The 21,423-nt window shown below is 44.5% G+C and overlaps 1 protein-coding gene across 2 annotated transcripts; it reads right to left on the reverse strand.

Moving 5' to 3' along the window:
* Positions 1-3: 3 nt before the first annotated feature.
* Positions 4-20,946, reverse strand: setd2 (SET domain containing 2, histone lysine methyltransferase; the record flags this gene model as incomplete). 2 transcript variants are annotated; one of them, XM_080501648.1, is made up of 22 exons in its annotated part: positions 20,812-20,869; positions 19,480-19,601; positions 15,836-15,857; positions 11,797-15,716; positions 11,554-11,685; positions 11,195-11,323; positions 10,969-11,092; positions 10,810-10,887; positions 10,609-10,706; positions 10,347-10,479; positions 9,780-9,914; positions 9,559-9,687; positions 8,399-9,472; positions 8,251-8,299; positions 7,774-8,176; positions 6,896-7,664; positions 6,650-6,775; positions 4,715-4,851; positions 4,528-4,639; positions 3,054-3,128; positions 2,531-2,632; positions 1,795-1,956 (listed from the first exon to the last, which is right to left on the reverse strand). In XM_080501648.1, exons 2-22 carry the CDS (start codon positions 19,506-19,508, stop codon positions 1,795-1,797), a joined length of 7,938 nt encoding a protein of 2,645 aa, XP_080357774.1. In that variant the 5' UTR covers positions 19,509-19,601; positions 20,812-20,869. The 2 variants fall into 2 exon arrangements, with proteins under 2 accessions (XP_080357773.1, XP_080357774.1); XM_080501647.1 differs by lacking the exon at positions 19,480-19,601 and having other exon boundaries at positions 4-1,956; positions 20,812-20,946.
* Between the last annotated feature and the right edge of the window lie 477 nt (positions 20,947-21,423).

Consider the following 21,423-nt stretch of genomic DNA (forward strand, 5'->3'; position numbering starts at 1 on the left):
GAAATACGCTCATGCTGTTGGACCTCTAACACCTACGTGGAATTGTTGAAAAACTGTAAACACCAGAACAGACCTCGTGGATCGTAGGTGGAAGAGACCATCAGTAATAATCGGCAGATAGAAAATGTGTTTATCCGACGAAGCACAGACGAATAAGGGGCGTATGTTTACAAAAAAGTTTATTTCCTTTTAAAATGTTTTTACACTCGGTATGACAATGTGCTTACACAATACTTACAGTAGAGTAGGGTGAAACTTAGTTTGTACATAGAAAAATTATAACAAAAAAAAAAAGAGAGATCGACATCACCAACATTAACAACAGCAGAAAAAAAAAAAAAGAAAAAGAAAAAACCCTGGCCACTGAAATAAAATAAGAAGGCTGCGAGTCAGTGGAGTCCTAGATTTTGACAGGCTCGTTGGGGAAAACTGCATCAGGAGAACTGAGCTGGTGAGGAAAGGTGGGCTCACTGTGCTCCATGACCATACTCTCCTGCGTACAGCTTTGGTAATTTTACACACTATTTACACAGTTGGATCATGACATGAGAGTCCTTTTACAAAGTGTCTGCTTTATTTAAACATTCCCAAAACTATTATCTCATATATATTCATATATAAATCAATATACATATGTTGAAACTGGGTTTGATGCAATTATTGGGCTGTGAAAAATTTGATGGCCAGATGCTTAAGAAACATTGTCTGCAAACAGTGAAAAACCTCGGAAACTAGGTGTAGCGAGGCCAACTTCTAACTAGGACAAACCGTGGTAAAAAAAAAAAAAAGAGCCAGGACACACACACACACACACACACACACACAATGTTTAGTTTAAAACTGCAATGCTACAACCTTCTTTTTTAGCGTCATTCGTATTGATGGCGGACCGAGTTTGGGAGACGACAAATGGAGAAAACGGGACACACATTGAAACGGCACATCAAACATGGCATTCAAACCCTGCTCCCGTTATTATACATGATAAAAGACCAGAAAAAAACCAAAAATATTGATCTCTGACCCCTTTTACCAACCTGCCTGTCATCAGTCGAACCCCCAGAGTAAAAAATACGCTCATCCCAGTGAGGCCACGTTACTGGAAGCAGGACTCTCGAGGGGAGGGGGGGGGGGGATTCCCAGGATACCACTCTTGACTTCAGCCTGCATCATGCATTCATAAAACAACAGAGGCCCCAGAGTCTTGTGGTTAAGAAAGGCAGGGTTTGAGGAGTGGAAGCTTGGACCTCCACAGCCAAGTTAAAAGCAGCACCAGATAGAGTCAGTGGCAGCGGGGGTTGAGGCGTGCACGAGGAGGGCTGGACTGTCTGTGATCCGACTTTTAACAGTGGAAAGTTCACCACCAGAGCCGATTCCTTTATCTCTTCCTCATTCGGGGGGGGGCATAAAAAAATGTTTAAAACTGGAAATTGAGGTGATCATCTGAGGAACATATAAGAGCCACAAAATGGAAAGTAAAACTTGGGGAGGGAGAAGAAAAACAAAAAAAAAGAAAAGTCAGTGAAAATATGAAGTCTCTGTAGCACCCCTCAGTGTCATCCAGCGAGAGCTCGGCACCCAGAATGCACCACTCTAGCCTCGGACAGTCTTCAGAAACGGAGTTTCCGTGTGATCCACTGGAATTGGAGAGCTTCTCGGGCAGCAGTGCAATTCTTTGACATAAATACAGATAAGAAACTACTTCACTATTCAAGCTGGCCAGTTGACACGGAGTGAGTGGAAAAGGCAGATCTGTGCTTCTCCTCTGTTCACGCGGAGCAAATGCAGCTCGCCTCAGTACATTTCCGTGTCCTCCTTGGGCCTGTACACGGAGCCAAACCTCTGCATGTACTTTTTGATGTACTCCTTGGTCTTGTGCTTCACATTCTCATTGCACTCCAGGTCCTCCGGGTTGTTGCAAGCTTTCAGCTCTTTATTCATGACGCCATGAGTGAGCTACGAGACAGAACAGAGAGAGAGAGTTAAATACCTTCATTCTTACCAGGCTACAGCAGATGATGCAACTCCAATCTATGTAAAAGTTGTTGTGGGGTAACTGGATACTTAATCTCTCTTAGTAGCATTGCCCTTTATGATTTCAGACAATAAGACTAAATCTCCAGTCTGGTACAACAGCCTTCCTATGAGTCTTCAAAATCCACAGGCCCACCGGGAACCACGAGGGAAACAAAGCTGCCCTTTGAAGAAACGCTGGGCTGGAAAAGAGCTTTTCTTAACAAGGGCAGAGTAAAACAAAAGACGGGCAGATGACAGTTTACATGTGCAATGTGTTTTTCGTCTCCCCCCAGAAGGGAGAATACAAAAACCTTCGGCTGTTTGACGCAGAAATCGTGGGAGCTAAACTATTTAGTTCTGGTTTGAGGGAAGCTTTGAAAACTTTCCTTTTAAGTTGACCAATAAGCTCATTGTGCTCCGGCCGCGGAGAGGCCAGGACGCAGCTGCGGGCGTCTCGGGGATTCGTGGAAAAATAATAACTGCGGCTATGAACGCGCGTATTGTTTAACCTTACCTTTCGAGCCAGGTGTTTGAAATCTTCCGTGTTGCTTATGCGCCCTGATTTGCAGTCCGGCTTCCGGTAAGGATTTAGACACGTCACGATGAACTGCGACATCTGAGCAACACAAACACAAAGTCACATTAAGAACAGCAAGCGGAACAGTTATTCAGCATTTTCTCATCTGCTTGGGGGAAAAAAACAACCCCAAAAAACCCTTAAAAGGTATTGGTTACTTCATGAATCCTCAATAGTAGAAGAATGGAGTAAATGAAATCTACAATATGGAAAAAAAAAAAAAAAAGTGCCCTAAAACTCCATACTCAGAAAAATATGTTAATTAAGTGGATTAAATAGGTGAAATGCACGAAACACGCCGTGAGATCTTGTATAAATAAACTCTTTCACCATGTAACATGGTCCATGTTCAAATCTGTACCGACACTGTCCGAAATCCAAGAGTAAAAAAAAAAAAAAAAAAAAGATAGCGCCTGCTTCTTCAAATAAAAACCCAGATGTGAATATTGTTTGCACTCACCTCTTTGCGAAATGTCTCTTTACTTTTTTTAGCCAGTTCACTGGAAGTGTCTGCCTCAGCTGTCTTGGTGGAGAACTGAAACGACATCAGAGAGACAAATAACAACACATCCCCATCTTTATGACTTTACATTGTGTGTTTGGGGTCAAAATGGGAAAAAAAATAAAAAATTACAATGCCACTCTGGAGTTGTTTTTTTAATTTCACAATGTGGCTTTAATCCTGCACCAGCTCGGCCGGGCATGGCGGCACTCTGCTGAGCGGTAGCCATCAAGGTCAGTGGGCCATCGAGCAGCACCTGCTCGCCAGCTTCTCGACACAAAGCGGGGATATCCTGCCAGGATGCGGCCTCGCTGGCTCCTTCTTTCAACAGCAAACGCCAGCGGGCGACAGCTGACTTCATAGGGCCCGCAGAGCGCCGAGAACCAGCGGAATCGATGCGCGGAGACGCGGCGACACTGAATGCTTTGGAAGCACTCAAGCAACGCGTCATGATTCCGACGGCCTGGTGCGGACACTACCACCGTATAGAAGCTCGTACTGGGAAATGGTCCGTGACCGTGAAGCTGTTCTTGGCAGGAAGCGTTTCATGAAAAACACAAATCTGTGTTCTCATATTTTTTTCCCCCTCCATACTTAAAAAAAAAAAAAAAAAAAAAAAGACCTCAGCTACATCTTTCTCGCAGAGACAAAAGGCCACTTGCATAGTGAGGCTATAAAACTAGAAACCGCAAATAAATGAATGCGAGCTCTCCCAGATGGTTTTTATTATCCTCAAAGTGGGGATATAAAATGAAGGGAGAAAACAACGAGGCAGAGGAAGAGGAGATGAGCTTAGCCCCCCCCCCCCACCACCCCCCTTCGTGGCCTTGAGGCTTGGGGACAGACAGCTGAACGGAGGGCGGGGTGAGTGGGCACACGCTTCAAATTTCTGTCTCCACTTGATTCCGATGAAACCATTTGTGAGGAGCAGTCGTCGGCACTTTTATGGGACTCGATTGAGTATCGTTTCGTGGGTTAGGGTTAGGTGAGGCACCCCCCCACCCCCCCGGACACAGCTGAAAATAATCACCAGAGCAAGCATCTTCAACAAACATGATAATCATGTGTTGCATTTAAGCACAAATATTTTAGGAAACAAAAACAACCAAGTGAAGTGGATTCTTACGCACTTAAAAGAAAAAAAGGAAAAAAAAAAAAGATGAACTTAGATTTTAGGGTGTTCGATCACAAACATTTTCGGGCGGACTCCACGTGGACAGTGTGATCACAACACCCGACTTTTGAGCGGATCGCCGGAATCGATAAAAGGAATCGTTGGCCGATCTGGCCAAAGATTCTTAGGAATTGAAACACTGGGAACGGGTTCTCAACAGGAACCGGTTTTCCATTCCCATTCCCGACTCCCATCAAATCTCCCACTGCCGTGTGTCGAGGAAGCGTGTCGTGCACTTTGAGCAGAGAAAAAGCTCACCTTGGAAGGATTCTCATCGTAGGTGGGTGTTCCCAGGTCCATCTCGGACTCGTGGTCCACACTCGTGTTGTCACTGCTTCCTTCCCACGTGGGCGGGTCCCACTGTGTTTGCCTAAAAGGGAGACAACGTTGAAATCATATTGCCGACATGTGCCTTCCAGAGGCACACACACACATACACACACACCTCGTGGCAATGTGGTAGTAGTAGATCTTCCCCTCCGGGTCCCGAGCCACTTTCCAGTTGGGAGGTAGGACGATAGTTTTGGGTTTAGGGGGGGAGGGGGGAGGAAGGTCGATCACATTGTTGGGTACAATCATTTCCTGGAGGGCGAAAGAACATATGAAATAACCATGAACACATTTGTAGCTTCAAATGGAAATATGTACAGATGTGGCCCAAAACGATTGGGAAGATTACACTTCAAAAGAAAGTAATGGAATTACCTTAAATTAGATTAAGCTGACTGGAGTCACAGGCTGACACTTGTAAAACAGACAAACTACTATTGATTTTCTGTTCAATTTATCATTTTTAAATTAACAGAAGAAAAAACCAACTACTTCAGGAAAGGCATTTGTGTTTCTGAGCACAGAGTATTCTGCAAACCACTTTTCAACAGCTTCACACTCATGTCCAACATTTCTTGTTGGCATTTCTAGATCCACCCATAAAGAACATCACTGACATTCAGAAAGGTCGCAGGGCGGAGTATTACTTCACTTTTTGTCTTGCTTATCTTTCAATCATTCACACAATCTGTTGCCAATTTCCAAATTAGTGGAGGTAAGCTCTCCTCACATGGACCTTAAACCCAAAATTAGCAGGAGCAGCAACCTGACTGGAAAAAAAATTATCCTCAAGCTTAAATAATGCTGGCTGATTTTTGTTTACTTCAATTTGTAATGTGGAGGACATAAAGACGGAACACACACACAACTTATCAACATGCACACCGTCTATCTCTGCTTTAATGTCCTGCGAACAACATTATTTAGATCACATGTGTCAAACTTAAGACCCGCGGGTCAAATGTGTCCCGTCACGTTGTTTTATGTGGCCCGCGAGGGCTTAAAGGTCTGATTGTCTCAAACTAAATACCGTGTTATTTCCAATAGACGCGCAGTGCACGAGTGCAAGCCTTGGGGTGCTCGCCTTTTGGGAACATGTGAGCGCAGGTTCAAACATTCTAGAAAATACAGTAATTACATGTGCCTTTGTTGACACCGAAGTATTTTTGCACTCTTGCATACGCAGATTAAGACGTTCCCTGCGCTGGCCAGTGTTCCACCCGACGGCAACAAACTGAATGATTACTACAAATGGAGAAATATCGGTTTGTCTGTTCTGTTACGAGGCGTGTCGGTCGTCAGAGAACAACACAAGTCCACATTTTGACGCCGAGCACGGAGCGAAGGCTGCCAACGTTTCTATGCAAATGGTTATGTGATATTTGTAATATGAACACACAATAAAGTCAGAGTTACTTAAAATTGAGGAGCAGTTACGTTTATTTTACGTCATATTTCTTTACATTTAGTTACATTTATACTGTCTCACAGTTACATGTGGCCCTTTGAGGGGAACCATTATGGTGATGTGGCCGCCTGTGAAAATGAATTTGACACCCCTGATTTAGATGTACATCCCCCCCTTGTGGCCAAACTGAGACTGACATTTCAATTCTAAATATTTTTTTTTTTTTGAAGGACTCAACTCGGCTAAATAAACACATCAAGGATCTTTGTGATCCATTTGTTGCTTAAGTGATGTGAAAACGCAGAACAACTTTTTGAATTCTGTTTCAAGTCAAACCACCTCAGTTTCTATGATTACTTCTTTTACCGGCAGTTTCCCCATTAGGGGTTGCCACAGAGGATCGGATTTCATCTTCCGTCTCAGACGTCCACCTTACTCGCACCAAGCGCCTGCATGTCCTCATCCTCTGCACCCATGAAACTCTGCACTGCACTTACTCTTCTTCTGCTTTCCAGCTCCATCATCTCATGTCTAACTTTCCCAATAAAGTATCCAACATGAGCTTTTCTTTCAATGCACTCATTTGATTCCTACCGTGCTACTTCTGATGTGGGGAGAGACCTAACTTAGTGCGTGTCTTACCTGCTGGACAGTTTGCGATGTGACGATGGTGGTGACTGTGCCTCCCTGCTGCACCACTACTCCCTGCTGATGACCGGGATACACCGGCTGACCGTGCAGGTAGCTCGCCGTGGGCTCACTGTACGCCTGTAGAGACACAACACTGTAGATTACGACCAAAACAAGTAGCAGACATCCAGAACTCCATTTTAAGCGGCTGAATTCACAAACGTTGAGAATTTGACAATTCTCTTGACATGATCGGACCTGAATGACTGGAGTATTGGCCTGAGGGTACGCGGCGGGGATGCTGTAGATGGTTTGGCACGGCTGTCCCTGGTAGTAGATGGCCGTCTGCGCCTGGGCCTGCCCCGGGGCGGCGGCGTACTGCTGTGCCGGCTGCGTCTGCACAGTCACAGTCTGCTGAGTGGTCGGGTCCCAGAGAGTGGTGTAGCTCTGCTGGCCCTGTACCTGAGTGGCTGACTGGGCAGGCACAGAGAGGACAGCTACACCTGCGTCTTGGGTTGCTACAGCTGCCTGGGCGTACTGCTGGGGGTCAGCGGTGGTGAGGTTGGGGGTGGTGATGTGCTGCGGGAGGCTGGACACCGGGGTGGTCTGCGAGGTGGACGACGGTGAAGGGATCCCCATCTCGGAGATGAGACCTTGCTGAGGAGTCTGTTCATAACCAACGGCCCCCGGATCGACCGGAGGAGTCGGGAGAAGCACTTTGCCTGCGTTAGGGTTGGTGGGATCGACAAACGTTTGGATGGGATATCCTGGAGGGTATGTGATGAAACCCGGGCTGGAACCGTACACCAGAGCAGGGTCGTAGGCCATTGTTTGAAGCTGCTGCTGTTGCTGCTGCTGTTGCTGTTGCTGCTGCTGCTGCTGCTGCTGCTGCTGCTGAAGCTGTTGTTGCTTCTGTGCTTCCCGCTGAGCAACTTCCTGTTCAAATAACTTTCTCCGCTCCTCTGTAGACAGCTTGTTGCGCTCCTTGCCGACTCCTCTTGGCGTCTTGCTATTAGACGAGTCGAACCTGAAAAATCGGGACCACAGTTGACTTTCAAAGGTTTGCAATGATGAAGGCTTCATCTTAAAAAAAACACTTCTCACTGACTAATATTGAGAATCACAAACTTTCTTACCGTTCCTCAGTGCGTCGGCTGCTTCTATCATAGGATGAGGGTGGTGGAGATGGGGAACGTCTCCTCCTTCGCTCAGAGCTGCGTGGAGTTTTGTCGGAACCTCGATCACGATCGCGATCACGATCTCTTTCCCGGTCGCGATCTCGATCTCGATCGCGATCACGATCACGGTCGCGATCGCGATCTCTCTCCCTGTCCCTGTCTCTGTCCCTGTCCCTGTCCCTGTCTCTCTCCCGGTCCCGGTCCCAGTCACGATCCCTTTCTCGTTCATATTCTCGGTCTCGGTCTCGGTCTCTGTCTCTGTCTCTGTCGCGGTCCCTTTCCTTCTCACGCTCTCGCTCTCGTTCTCTGCTGCCAGAAGTGGTGCGTGGTGTCAAAGATGCATCTCGATCCCGGCTGCGATCTGCCAGAAGAGACAGTTTTGTCATAATTACAAGAGTAAGAAAGAGCCAAAGGTAAGCTTTAAAATAACCTTACCGGTTGCTTCCTTCTCCACCTGACTCTTCTTTGGTATCCTGTACACCTCCTGGAATTACAAGCAAAATTGTAATTTAAATAATAGATACCAAACATGTGGCAAAAACATTTTAAAAAAATGCATTTAAAGTTGACTATCTGAACCAACCTTCAGATCTTTCCAACTGTCCAGAAGGCGGGCAGCCATGCCACTAATGTCCAAAACATTGAGTTGGGGCTCCTGACTCCGCTCACTCTCCACATCAGAAACGCCTTCCTCTTCGTCCTGAGAGGGAGTCCCTATCACCGAAGGATCCACAGGGGTTGCTGTGACCTCAGAAGGCAAACTGGCCTCTGGAGTTTCATTTACTGGGGGGGCATCCGTGCTGGATTCACCAGACTGCGGCTCACTGCTAGGAGGCAGCTTATCGGCCTCTTTTGCGTCGGCCGTTGCTTCTGTATCGTCTGTAGGTTGTTCAGATGGAGGCTCGGCACCGTCCGCTTGGTTAGGCTGACTCTCTGGCTCATCTGCGGAAACAACAGGCTGCTCTTCCCCAGTTTTTTCATTCTCTGTTGGCGTATTCACCTTTTCTGCACCTTCCTGCTCTTCACTTGAATCTTTTGGTACCTCTTGTTCATCTGCCTGACCCCCACTCATATCGTCCTTCATTCCTATGTCGTTCTTTTCTACATCAGACTCCACCGTATCCTTCTCCTTCTCAGGCCCAGGTTGGTGCTGACTGCTGGAGGTCATTTCTACCACTTCCTGTATCTCCTCCGCGACCGGTTTCTCCTCTGTGACCTCCGCCACAGTTCCTGTCGGCGGATCCGCAGCGTCAATTAGTGTTTCTGCCTTCGGCTGTTTTGCATCGGAAAGTTCTGCATGTGCACTCTCATCTTCTTCCTCATCCTCTTCCTCCTCCTCTTCTTCCTTTCCATCGGAGGCTTTGCTAGCGTCAGAAAGTGCACTGTCGAGGCTGTTCTCGCTGATGATTTTAAGGCGTCTGTACACAGCTGGTTTCGAGGCGTCGCCATCCATTTCTGGTCCCAATTTGGTTGAGGAACCATCGGGAGTATTGAGGGGGGTTTGAGCCCGAGAGGTATTTTCACTGGAATAGCCATCCATCTCTGCCGGCTGAGGGAGGATCTTTGTCTGGGACCAACGCTGAATTAAGGTCAGAACTCTGCTTTCCTCCAACATGTTTTTATTGGAGATAGGCAGCACAGTTAGGGTCTTCATGATCTAAAAGTAAAACATACGACCGGCAATCAAACAACTGTGAATCAAGGTTTTGCTGGTTCTTCTGCAAGCCCACCGTCATTTCTTACCTCTAATTGCAGTTTGATGTTATTGGCACTATTGCCTTTAGCTTCTGTCACCTCGGCCATGAAGATCCAAAGCAAGGACAACCCATGATGGTCAAGGAACTGCTTCAAGCAGGAGGAATTCTGTGTATCCTGTGTCACACAATCACATCACATTACATACAAAACATTTAAATAGCAAGTAACTCTACTATTAACTAAATATCAACAGCTGAGGTCTTTACTTGTATGAGTTTGAGGCAGGTGAGTTTCTGCTCTGTGGTTTCCACTCGGACCATTAGTCTGCATAGAGACACCACTTGCTTCTCATCATACAGGCCTTCTCCATGCTCCAGTAAAGCCTCCAGCTCCTCATCGACCTGAAAACAACAATGTAATGCTTGATTGAATAAGAAAGCATATTTTACTTCCAACATCAACCAACAACAAATCTATCATTAATACTATAACTTTAGGGGCTTTGCTCAGTGTTTACCAGAAAAAATAATCTGACTCTTACATCTCTAGTTTAGAGATTCACTTATACAAATATATATGAATTACATACCATATAAAATTGTCTTTTACAAGTGAATTTGCACACTTTCCCATTATTGGATATATTCTTTTTGTCCTCTAATTATACAATTTGAGGATGTCCAACTCAAAATGCTCAGCAATTCAAGGTGAGTAATTCTAACTGGCGTATGTGATTGGTGTACATCATTTTGGCTTTGCAAATACTTAGAGACTACTAAATGTAGTTGAACGAAACACACGAGAAAGAGTCAGACATTACTGAGGGGACTGACCGTGGTGAGAGCACTCTTCCGACTGCGGTCTTTTTTCATCTTCCCTCCAGCTGCTCGAACACTGACTCTGTTCTCCCCACCCAGGAAGCCTCTGCAGCTGGGCGCGCCACAGAAGCATTTCTGTGCTTCTTTCCTTTACGTTGAAATCAAACAAACAGGAAATTTGCACATGGATGAAGCCTTTGATAACTATACAACCTCAACTGCTCCTCGTGAAAATATGCCTGATGTGTAAAACGCCTCAGCTGCTGAGAAACATTACCCGTATCTCTGAAACTGGTAGTCAAATGTCAGTTCGGTTCCTGCAGTGACAGCCTTGGTGGTGAAAAACCCAACACGAAGCTGGCCATTGACCGTCCACTGCAGCCGGAGGAAGGAAAAAAAAAAAAAGACAAAACAGCTGAATCAGGTTTCAGTAAAATAAACTGAAAGACGACAGAGTCTATTTACTTTGCTACTTTACCTTCTGAGTCTCACAGTTGGGCTCACAGCTGTGATTCATAAACCGAGAGCAGTTTCCCTTCAGTGTGGCGTCAATGATCTGAAGAGACGAAACGCAAGGTCATGTATTTCTAGCAGTCATCATCAAAATACATTCTTACGGTTGTAAGTCAGTTTTTACCTCATTGTTCTTCAGTGACATGAAATAGTAGTGGATGTTCTTATTGCGAGCATACTCCTTCACCCGTGTCTTGAATTCCTTGTGATCCAACACTTCACCGCAGTATTCCAGCACAAAAGTATTTCTAAAAAAAGCAATTAAAAACAAAAAACAAAATGCAAGTTTTACAATTCTTGCTTTAAATACTATCTGCAAGTTTTATATTGAAAGTTTTTAAAAGGCTTACGAAACCAAGTCTCTAGCTGCCCGTAGTCCCCATCCTTTATCTTCTGTGAGGATAACCTCAAAATCTGCATGTTGCTTCATCTGAAAGCGACGATTAGAGCAGTACACTCCATTCAGGCACCGTGAAGAGCTAGAAAATAAAACAAGTTGATGTTATTTCAAGGAAAAAACGGAATTATAACATGAAGTGATATGAAAGTGCATGTAAGAAGATTTTTTGATACATTTGGAGTCTTTTCAACATTGTGGATATCAACATTTTTATGCTGTCGCTGCAAATCTACCCATCCATTAGATTCTGATACAGCACCAATGTTTTTCTGCTTGTTTGTTTTTTTTTTTAATGACTAATGAACTCACCACTCAATCATCAGCAGTCTGTTCAAACAGTCCTCCCCACATGCCAGTACTCCTCTTGAACGCTCCTCTCTGGGGAGCACTGGACATTCACACTGCATCCTCTTGATATCTCGGTGAGATTTGCTCTTCTTCCTGCAAACAACGATCAAAAAAACCAAACACTTAACCTTTGAAGTACCTAAAAGTGTTTATCAACTCGATCTTATGCGAGTGTTTTGTAAATCGGACTCGAAATCAGCTTACCGTTCAGTCAGGTACAGGTTTTCTTCAATCAGGTCAAAGTAAGGGGGCATCTTTTTGGACTTGGAAAACTCTCTCCATTTACTGGAATCTTGAAAGTCGCGCAGCATGAGCAATGGGCGTTGCGGTTCAGCTTTGACAACAGTTTCTTTCGGGCCGTCGGTGTCCCCGTGACGTTCCTTCTTGAGTGCAGGCTCGGCCTCGGCCTCATTGTCAGAATCTGACTCGATCTCGGGTCTCCGTTTCTTGGGAGGGCCCCTGCCTCTGTGCGGCCGGAGGTTGTCGTCTCTCGGCGGATCGGGAACGATGGAGCCCCTGCTGTTGCTGCTTATTTCATAACCTTGTACAAAGCCAGATGACCCTGGAGTGTTGGTTCCACTGCAGTCCATGGGTGTTTTACACAGACTTGATAGTTTATCCACACTGTAATCGTCATTGGTCAGAGAGTCGGGGTGGATTTCTCCCAAATGATCCTGATAATGTCCTTGTGCATGGAGGTAGGGCTTTATGTTGGTTTGCATGGTCAGGGACTGTTGTGTGCACAAAGGAGTCCTCTGTTGGTGCTCTTGCTCTTTGGAGAAATTGCCAATGGGTTGAGTGTTTGCTAGCTGTGGTCCGTGGCTGCTATCAGGCTGCTGGTATGTACTACTTGGCTGTTCTGGCTGTGAAAGCTCCCAACCCATCACGTTGAATCTGTTACTGTCGTTGACGATGCCAGCACTGGGGAGATCACCGTGATGGTAATGCCTGTATAACTGATCACCTCGACTGCCAACCCCATGTTGGGGGTGCACTTGTATGGGCCTGTCAGACGTTTGGGTAGATTCTGTGGCATTAGCATGGGCGGTTATGTAAGGCAGGGCAATGATGGAGCCGGAGCTCTCTGAGTGACTGGTACTGTCAATCATGTTACTCTGGGATTGACACAACACACTGCTATTGGATGAATCACTCAAACCAGTGATTCCAATGTTGCCGACAGTCCCGTCAACCACTGCATGAGAGCCGTGCAGTTCTGAAGCAGTTGCATGATTGTACGGAGAAGCACCCTTGCTTTCTGCGTCCATCATTATGGAGGATGTTTTTGGCACCACAACTACAGAGTGCAACTGTTTGATAGCCTCGCCACAATCAGAATCATACTCAGAGTTGTCACTATCATTGGCATCACTCTGCCCTCCCGATGCATCCTGTGCAAGTAACGACTTCTTACCGAGTCTGTTCTTTTGAGTTATTTCCTTGGACTTGTTTTCATATTTATCACCATTCCAGTTCTGTGGAGAAGCATGTATTTCAGGAGAGTCATCTGTGGTCTGCTCTTGAGGAGAAGTCCGTTTCAGGTCACAGTGGTTGTTGCTGGTGTTTGCTTGTGAAGGTTCACTTTGGTCTTTGCATTTAGATGCCATGGATATGGCGTCCGAGCCAAAGCCCTCGTTAGAGCTCCTGGTGTGCTCTACCAGTGTGGAATGTGTTATAGCGCCCTGCTGTATACCTTCATTAAAATCAGTGTCCGGCTGGCCGTCCTTAGCAAACTCGATCTTTTTGACAGAGATGACTTTTCTAACAGTAGGTTTGCTATCTGCACATAAAAACTTTTGAGAATGATCAGTTTCCAATGTATCCTGCCCGACAATATCCCATCGAGACTTTCTGGTCGCGCAGACGCCCTTTTTCATGGGATCCATATTTTGAGATAGTTGTGACATCTGATTCTCAGCATCATGATACAAGTGATCTGATTTGAGGGAAATAATTGCATCAGACTCGACTGGCAAAATATCATTCACCTCAACAAACTCTGGTTCAGTGGTTTGCTGGACAACTTGTAAATCTGATATATCAAGTGATGCTTTTGGCCCAGGCGAACAGTCTAAAACTTTCACGTCTTTATTGCACATTATATTATCATTACTACTGCTAGAATTCATAAAAGCTGTGTCTAAGTTCACATGTGGTGGAGGCTCAGAGGAAAGGCTACCCTTCGATTCAGACATACAGCTTTCGCCGGCGACATTAGCATGCATTAGGCTTTCACTTGAGGTCACAGCAGAGACATTCGTCTTCTCAATTTCAAGATCTGATTTTGATTCTTTCTCTAACTTTAATGGTGACTCCTGGGAATCTTCTTTTGAGCATGAGGCCATCTCTTTAGGATCCTGAGCTCCGTGTTCTTTGTCGTCTACAACAGGAGCCGATTTTTCTTTTTCAATCTGAGAATACAACTCGGTGGTGGTTGCAGATGAAGGTGCTTTTCCGGGGCTGTAAAATACCTCATTTGATTGTCTATCATGTCCAGCGTCCTTTTCAGACAGTTTTAAAGGGGTTGGCGGTTTTGAGTCAGGCCTGCTGGTTTTGTTTTGGGAGTTTTTACAGTTTTCCACAGAACTGGAGTTTTTGTCAGAGGGAAGGGACTTTCCTTTATGGTCTGCATCAGAGTCACTGGAGGTGCTTTTTTGGCGTTTTTCAGATGCTTGCGAGTGGGTATGGAGACTGGAAGAAGAGGATCTGGTGTTGGTCTCTGACTTGCAATGGCTGCTAGGTTTGCGGTAACTGGAGTCCAAATCTGGGGAGCACTTGCGCTGGGAGTCAGAATCTAGTCGCTTTGATGTCCTGTCAGACTTTGACGACTGCATTCTCTTATCCAGCTCACTTGAATAAGAAGAATCTAATGATTTAGAGGCTTTCTCAGATTTTGAGTAGGATGATGATTTAGAGTCTTTATGTGAGCTTGAGTAGTTGGATGACCTGCTGGAGTCATTTGTCCTCGTCCTTGTTTTCCTATGGTCATCTTCAGAGTCGGAACTGTCCCGAGTCCTATCGGTACGAGAACGTGAACGCCTTCTTTCCCTGCGTGGAGAACTTCTGTGTGATCTCCGATCAGAATCGTGGTAGTACGATCTTCTGTCACCTCTGGATCTGTCTGATCTGGAGTGGGATGAACTTGTTCGAGATCCTCGCGATCTAGACCGTGATCTTGACCTTGATCTTCTGCGATCCTTGTCCGATCGAGATGAGCGTGAAGATATGTATCGAGAGTCTCTGTCTGATTTGGAGTAACTAGAAGACCTTTCATGATTTTCTGATCGCTTAGAGTAACTTTTTTCCCTTTCTTCCAAGTGTGAGCCAGAGGAAGACTTTTTTACGTCTTTGCTTCTGCTGTCAGAGTTTGTTTTACTTTTGGAATCAATCGATTTGCGGCTGGAAGACGTCTGGACTGAATCTCCTTCAGATTCTGAGCCTGGGAGAGCACTATCTGATTGTGACCTGGTTTTCCTTTTGGAGTCCTTGTTTTCCTGCTCAGAATTGCTGGGACTCTCTCCAGCTTTACCTGAGGAAGCAGCTGGCTTCTTGAGGCAAGGGGTTACTTTTGTCTCTGGAGATTCAATGAGAGCATTTTCAGAGGGGGCGTCCAGAGGCTGGGGTGCAGGGAACTCAGCTTCACTTTTGCTTGTTGGCATCTGTGATTCAGTGGCATTCTGCTCTTCAGGTGTAACAGATGCTTGCTCTTCATTCACAGAAACACTAAGGATTTGCTTCTTAAAATGCATTTTTGTTAAGTCCGTTTTTAGTTTGGTTGCTGAGGACACTGGTATTTGAGAGGGTGTCTCCGCTATCGATGTTGGCACCGGAGGTGTCGGCTTCTGTTCGCTTTTGCCGTCGGTGCTCTTCCCTGCTTTTTCTGAGGCTGACTGTGACAAGGCAGCATGAGGTTCAGCCACAGATTTCTCAGGACTGGTAGGGATGAAGAACGGGCTTTGAAGTGGCTTCTTTGTCTGTGCGAAGCTGAAGGACACTTTCTGACGACCCTGATCTTCTAGATTGACCTTCATCTTGGTTCCTTTAGGCAAAAGATGGTTGGACAGCATGACTCTGGGAGACAGGCTTTTGATAAGAGCTGCCTTGGACAGACCCTCCACCGTTACCTACAATAAAAGCAAAATATTTGCCATCAGTATTTGTATCCATCATCCTAAAGGATACTGATGTGACCAAAAGAGAAGCGATGTCTTGCATCCACTCATTTTTTTTCAAGATAACTTACCGATGCACCACTCCCTTCCTCTCTGTGATTATGTAAGAACGTCATGGGAACAAGGAAAAGAGAAAAGAGAAAAGGCAGAAATTAATTAGCATAGGTTATTGGGCAACATTGGGCAAAAAAAAGCATAAAAAAGCATTAAGATAGCCAGGAGAAATGAAAGCCAGTGACCTTTCAGGATGTCAACATGTACGAAACATGTAAGAACAATATGTTTCTCATTAAAAATAATATATTGCTTATATGCTCTGCTGCAGTGCAATTAGAAGTCATATCAATAAAAGGCACAGTTGTGATTTATCTCAGGGAAAAGCACTAAAATAGATTACACAATAAATTCTCAGTCCAACTATATTTGCAGCGTGTAAAAAAAAATAAAGTGTAAATTGACAGGGTAAGGATTAATATGCAACAAAATTCTTAGGATAGATTCCAAGCGCTACATGCTCAGCATGGTGCAGTGAGAGATAGCGACAGGAAGTAATCAATCTGAATAGCAGATAAATCACAGGAAGTACCCATGAGGCTGTCAGGTTCACTGACCTATAGATGCCACATATATTGGATTTCCTCAACTCTTCCACTTAGAATCGGCCATTAGGCAACCTGAAAGAATGGGGTACGTGGTCATAGTAAGTCGAAAAGACATTACTTTCAATTAGAATAAAGAGATATTTGACTGTTTTTGCTTTTCAAATGCTTGCATCGATAATGAGACCCATCTATTATAACCCATTTGTTCTGTACAACAGAAGCAAAAAAAAACAAAGAAAAACAAAACTGAAGTTAAAATTACGTTATAAATGATTTGTATAATGATTCACTCATAGAAATACACCTAAATGACTTCTTAAAGCATCATGGACAGAGGATTCTCCCTACTTTATACACAGGACTTTGATGTAGAAGAAATGTGACCACTGCAAATACAAAAAGGGCAAGAAAACTACCAACAGGATGACAGACGGAACAAATATGGCAAGCACAAGCTACTCTATGGCTATTTTTTCCCTGCCTGGCTCCTTGTTGTTTGGAACATTGACGGATGACATTTTTGTGTGTGTTGAATGACATCACGCTCAGTATGATAGTCCAGTTTAGTGCAAACACAAACATCCAAGACTTTTCATCTCAAGCCTGAGGTAGACCTCCAAATCAGAATTGGTGAATCAGCCCTGCAATATCCACATGGAACATAAATCCCTTAATACAAACAAACTGCATGTGTAACACCACGTATTGATTCAAACCACTGAGATACCTGAAAAGAGAATGAGTGGATCGTGGGTAAAGACTATGTGAAGTGATCTGTACGACTCTAACCTTTTGGTTGAGTACATGAGTGGTTTAACATTTTCTAGCTCATCTCGCCTGAGCTTCGGCCACTTCAGTCTGCAGTCGCAACGAACCCAGCTTTTAGTACATTTCACTTCCCAGGACTTTCACTGTACTTTAGCCATCACTCGCTCCATATCTCTGTCGTTTTAGTCTTCTACAAGTTCAATACGTGCCCACTCAGACTGAGATCAGGTCCCTGACTGTCAACAGCATTCACCTCTTTCTCATTAAATCTCACAATAAATTCAAAATATCCCTTTTTTGCATTTAATGTTGAAATGTGATAAAGTTCCTATCACAGAAACAGTCCTTAGCCAAGAGTAACTACTACTGAAATATGGTTCCAATACAAACTTCTAATTATTGTGATTTCAACCTACATAATATACATATATTGAAAAAGATTGATCTGTGATAATGCTCCCACACACTGGATTCCTGCACTCCAAACTGACACAATTTTGAACATGACAGAAAAGTCTGATTGATTCACAAAAATATTGTCGCACATCTTGTGTCCACGGAGTAGAAGTCAGAAGTGCAAAAAAATCTAAATAAATAATAGAGCGGAAATGATTAAAAACTAAAACTGACTATTTTTCTTCTGAAATGCACACGTATGGCTCAGTCACAGCTGGTGTGAAGGGGCGAGAGGAAGAGCACTGTTATCTGTTGAAGAAATCATGAAAGCTCCAAAGACATTACCATCACCTATGTATTTGTAGTTATCGTGAATTATCGAACATTTTCGCAAATTTATTGAATATCATACAGCTCCATTTTGAACTATTGCTGAATAACTGATGGTCAGTTTGCTTTGGTTATTTCTTAAAGGTCCCATATTATAAAGTTTTTTTGTTTTTTTTCCATTTTAGGTAGGTCTCAGAAGTCAAACAACATTGTGTTAAAGAGTGTTTCCCCGAATCCAATCTTGGTCCTGAATCTCCACCAGTCTCAAAATCACTCTCCTGAGAACAGGAAGTTTCTGTGTCTGTACCTTTAAATGCTAATAGGATGTGTCTGTCCACGCCTACTCCAACTGTGCTTTTCTGTAGAATTTGCTAGAAGACAAAATAGCAGCTGCAGGTAATTTAAGAGGGCAGAGCTGATCTACCTGTGGGACGGTCACAGTGAGGGAGTGGTTATTTCCCAGCATGAGGTCATGAAGGGAAAATCTCTGATTCACACATTTGAAAGTCAATTTTGCATAATATGGGACCTTTAACATCAGCTAATGTGCAGATCTTTATGCGTCCACTTCTTGTCACAGAGTGAGCGATTCTTATTCATTAATCTTATAAGACAAAACATCAGATTAAATGATGTCGCCTGACACAAACAACAAGGGTCCCCAAACAGCACACGCGACAAACACCGGCAAATAAATGGGCACAGGGGTGTGTATGCATCACTTCCAGCTCTCATTTCTGCTCTATTAAAATGTGTGTGTTTCTTTGAATAGGCTTCAGCAACAACTGGGTCATTAAACCCACCAGGATTCTTTTTCTCACGGTGACCTTCAGACTGAGACGTCTCTGTAGGAACATTCACCTATATAGAGAGCGCTATAGAAACGGCAGCTTTCAATCAAACTGTGTCTCAACTATTACACACAAACTTCAATCTTATAGTACTTCAATTGCAGTTCACAACAAATACAATATGCAAGCTAACCGATTATGAAATGACGCATAGCAAAATGCTGATCTGTGACTGATGCAAAGTCACATGGAACGAATTGTTTCTTTTCGTAAAATCAGGAGTCATTTAGGTTGAATTCAAAAATGTGCCTGGCAAACATTTTTTGAAAGAAATTTAATATGCAATTAATGTATATTTATTGCCTACAACTGCAGGAATCGTAACAAACACCAATCAGATGAAAATGAAAGGATTTAACAGTCTTCTCCATGCATATTATGTAACAACTGTGATATAAGTATACAGCATATTACAAAAATAGCAGCAAATGTCTCAGTTCCCTTCTTTGTAATCAGCTTCAATAAAGTGATGACACATTTATTACATTGTGTCTTAAAATGTAGCACGCTCACACAGATCCCTCTCTTTCTTTTTAACAAACTTTTGCCTGACAAAAAGGATTTCTAAATCCTAATCAGCTTATTTCTTTTGGTGCTTGTTGCTCTTTTGTTGATGACAACACTTCAAAATTTGGGATTTGTTGCTGCCCGCGCTTCAGAAACTGTTGGAAAAGTGGCAGTCCAGACAAAGACTTAATCAACACGGTGAAATGTAATGAGTGCCGAACACGTCTTATACAGAACACAACAATATGTGTTTTCTAATACCTGATCTCGGACTTGAGCAGAGCGTCCATTGAGAAACTCGTCTAGGATTAGTAGCCCTGAAGAGGCCGCTGGCCAAGAATAATCCAAATCAGAGAAATGAGCCGTCCAAAGTGACGCCACACCTGACAAAAAAAAAGATAGGGTTTCAATTAAGGTTTATCTGAAGACCCAAACCTGTTTCAAGCTACTCTGACAGAAACCTACAACAATAAGGGTCTACAAATGGAAAGGGTAACGACTTCTGCATGTCCCTTCCTGTGACTCCTGTTATCTGCCTCTGCAATGTGGAACTGTCTCCTCATGTTTATCTGTTATTAAACAAAATGTGCCTCCTTTTTCTTTTATTCCTGTTTGTTTTTTGTTTGGACAACAAAGCCATGAAATCTTGATATGCAAATAGTAGTATCATGTTGTGATCGCAGGACTATACACAGATGGGTGCAGGGTGAAGAGAAAGCATGCTTCTTGCAGGACAAAAGGTTGTTTGTAGGGAGAATGGCCAACATCAACACGAAAGTCAAATACAAATAATGCAAACACGACGATTGCTTAGATGCAAATCGGGGAAAGTAAAGTAGGTAAGACACGGCCTGTGAGTGAAAAGTGGATAGATCCAAAACACGGCCTTTTAAACGGATGAAACTCCCCTCTGTAGAACGGAGCAGAGGGTGTGTGGCAAACACGGAAGATATTTGAACAGATCTTTTTTTCTTTTTCTTTTTTTAATTTGTTAAAAACCAAGCGGCCATGTTCCCCACAGGCATGGAAAGATACACTAACTGCACTACACGATTGTGGAACTAGTTTAACAAAAAATATGAGAAGCGGCTAGGCTAATTTGTGCAGGCTAGCAGAAAGAGCTTTTTTTCAGTGGGCCATCTTTAAAGACAGCGTAAGCTCGTGCCGGGTTCATTTAGACCACAATTAACTGTTTATATGTGGATTGTATTCAAATTATTTCAATTAATTTCACAACCAGAGCCGCTTTCGGCTGCACGATGAACGTAAACGGTCTGAGATTCATTAGTATAAGCGGCTAGTCGATGAGCTGTGCTAGCGGCTAGCATTAGCGCAGTCTGCGGCTAACGCGGCTAATGCAAACTTCTTTCACTTGACGCTCTTTCGGTTATTTTAATCGCACCAAAGCGAAGCGACTCAATCGAATGCGTCTCGGTGATAATGCACGTGTCCGTATCCGCACACGAGCGGCGGGAGCCCTGCAGCCGGCTTCGCGAGCACGCTAGCACATGATGTTTTGTTTTGTAGCGAGATGGCTTCCGCCAGGAGCTCACGAGCGGTTTAAAACACCTCGAGACGCCGACGTAGACTCACTTCACGAAGTGTTTCAGGTCACACGGTTCCCCCATCCTCGATATCACCGCGGATCGGCCCTCTGTGAACCATCAAGCAGCGGTTGACACGCCGACGTGGAATTCATGCGGAGCCGCCGGACGCGACGGTGGGCTGAGCTGCTGAGCTGCTCCCCGGTGCTGCCGCTGCCGCTGAGCCCAGCCTCAGCATGAGTAGCCAGGAGCTAACAGGCGGGCTAGCCGCGGCTAGTTCCCAAAACACACATCAGCATCGTCATCGTCACCAACGGAGACGGTGGTGTGACTTCAACCGAGTGTTATGGCCACCGGGGAGGACGGCCTGATCCCGGGGGACTGGGGACGGGGTTTCAACATGTGTTTAAGGTAGTTTTAAGAGCCAAGATAAGTGATCCTCACAACAACAGTCTCTCCCCGAGCTGCCTGCCGCCGAGTTGGACGTCACATGACCGGGGTGGGGGGGGTCCGAACACAGCTGGCGCGAACCTCGGAGCGCACTGCGGGTCCAGAACATCCAGAAAAGAGTCGTTTCTTCTTCATCTTCATAATCCAAACTCAACGAGACGCACCAAAAGCATCCACAAGGGACTAGAAAGAGTCAACATTAAAATGACGA

This window comes from Blennius ocellaris, assembly GCF_963422515.1.
Source record: "Blennius ocellaris genome assembly, chromosome: 8".
NCBI classification, from domain to species: domain Eukaryota; kingdom Metazoa; phylum Chordata; class Actinopteri; order Blenniiformes; family Blenniidae; genus Blennius; species Blennius ocellaris.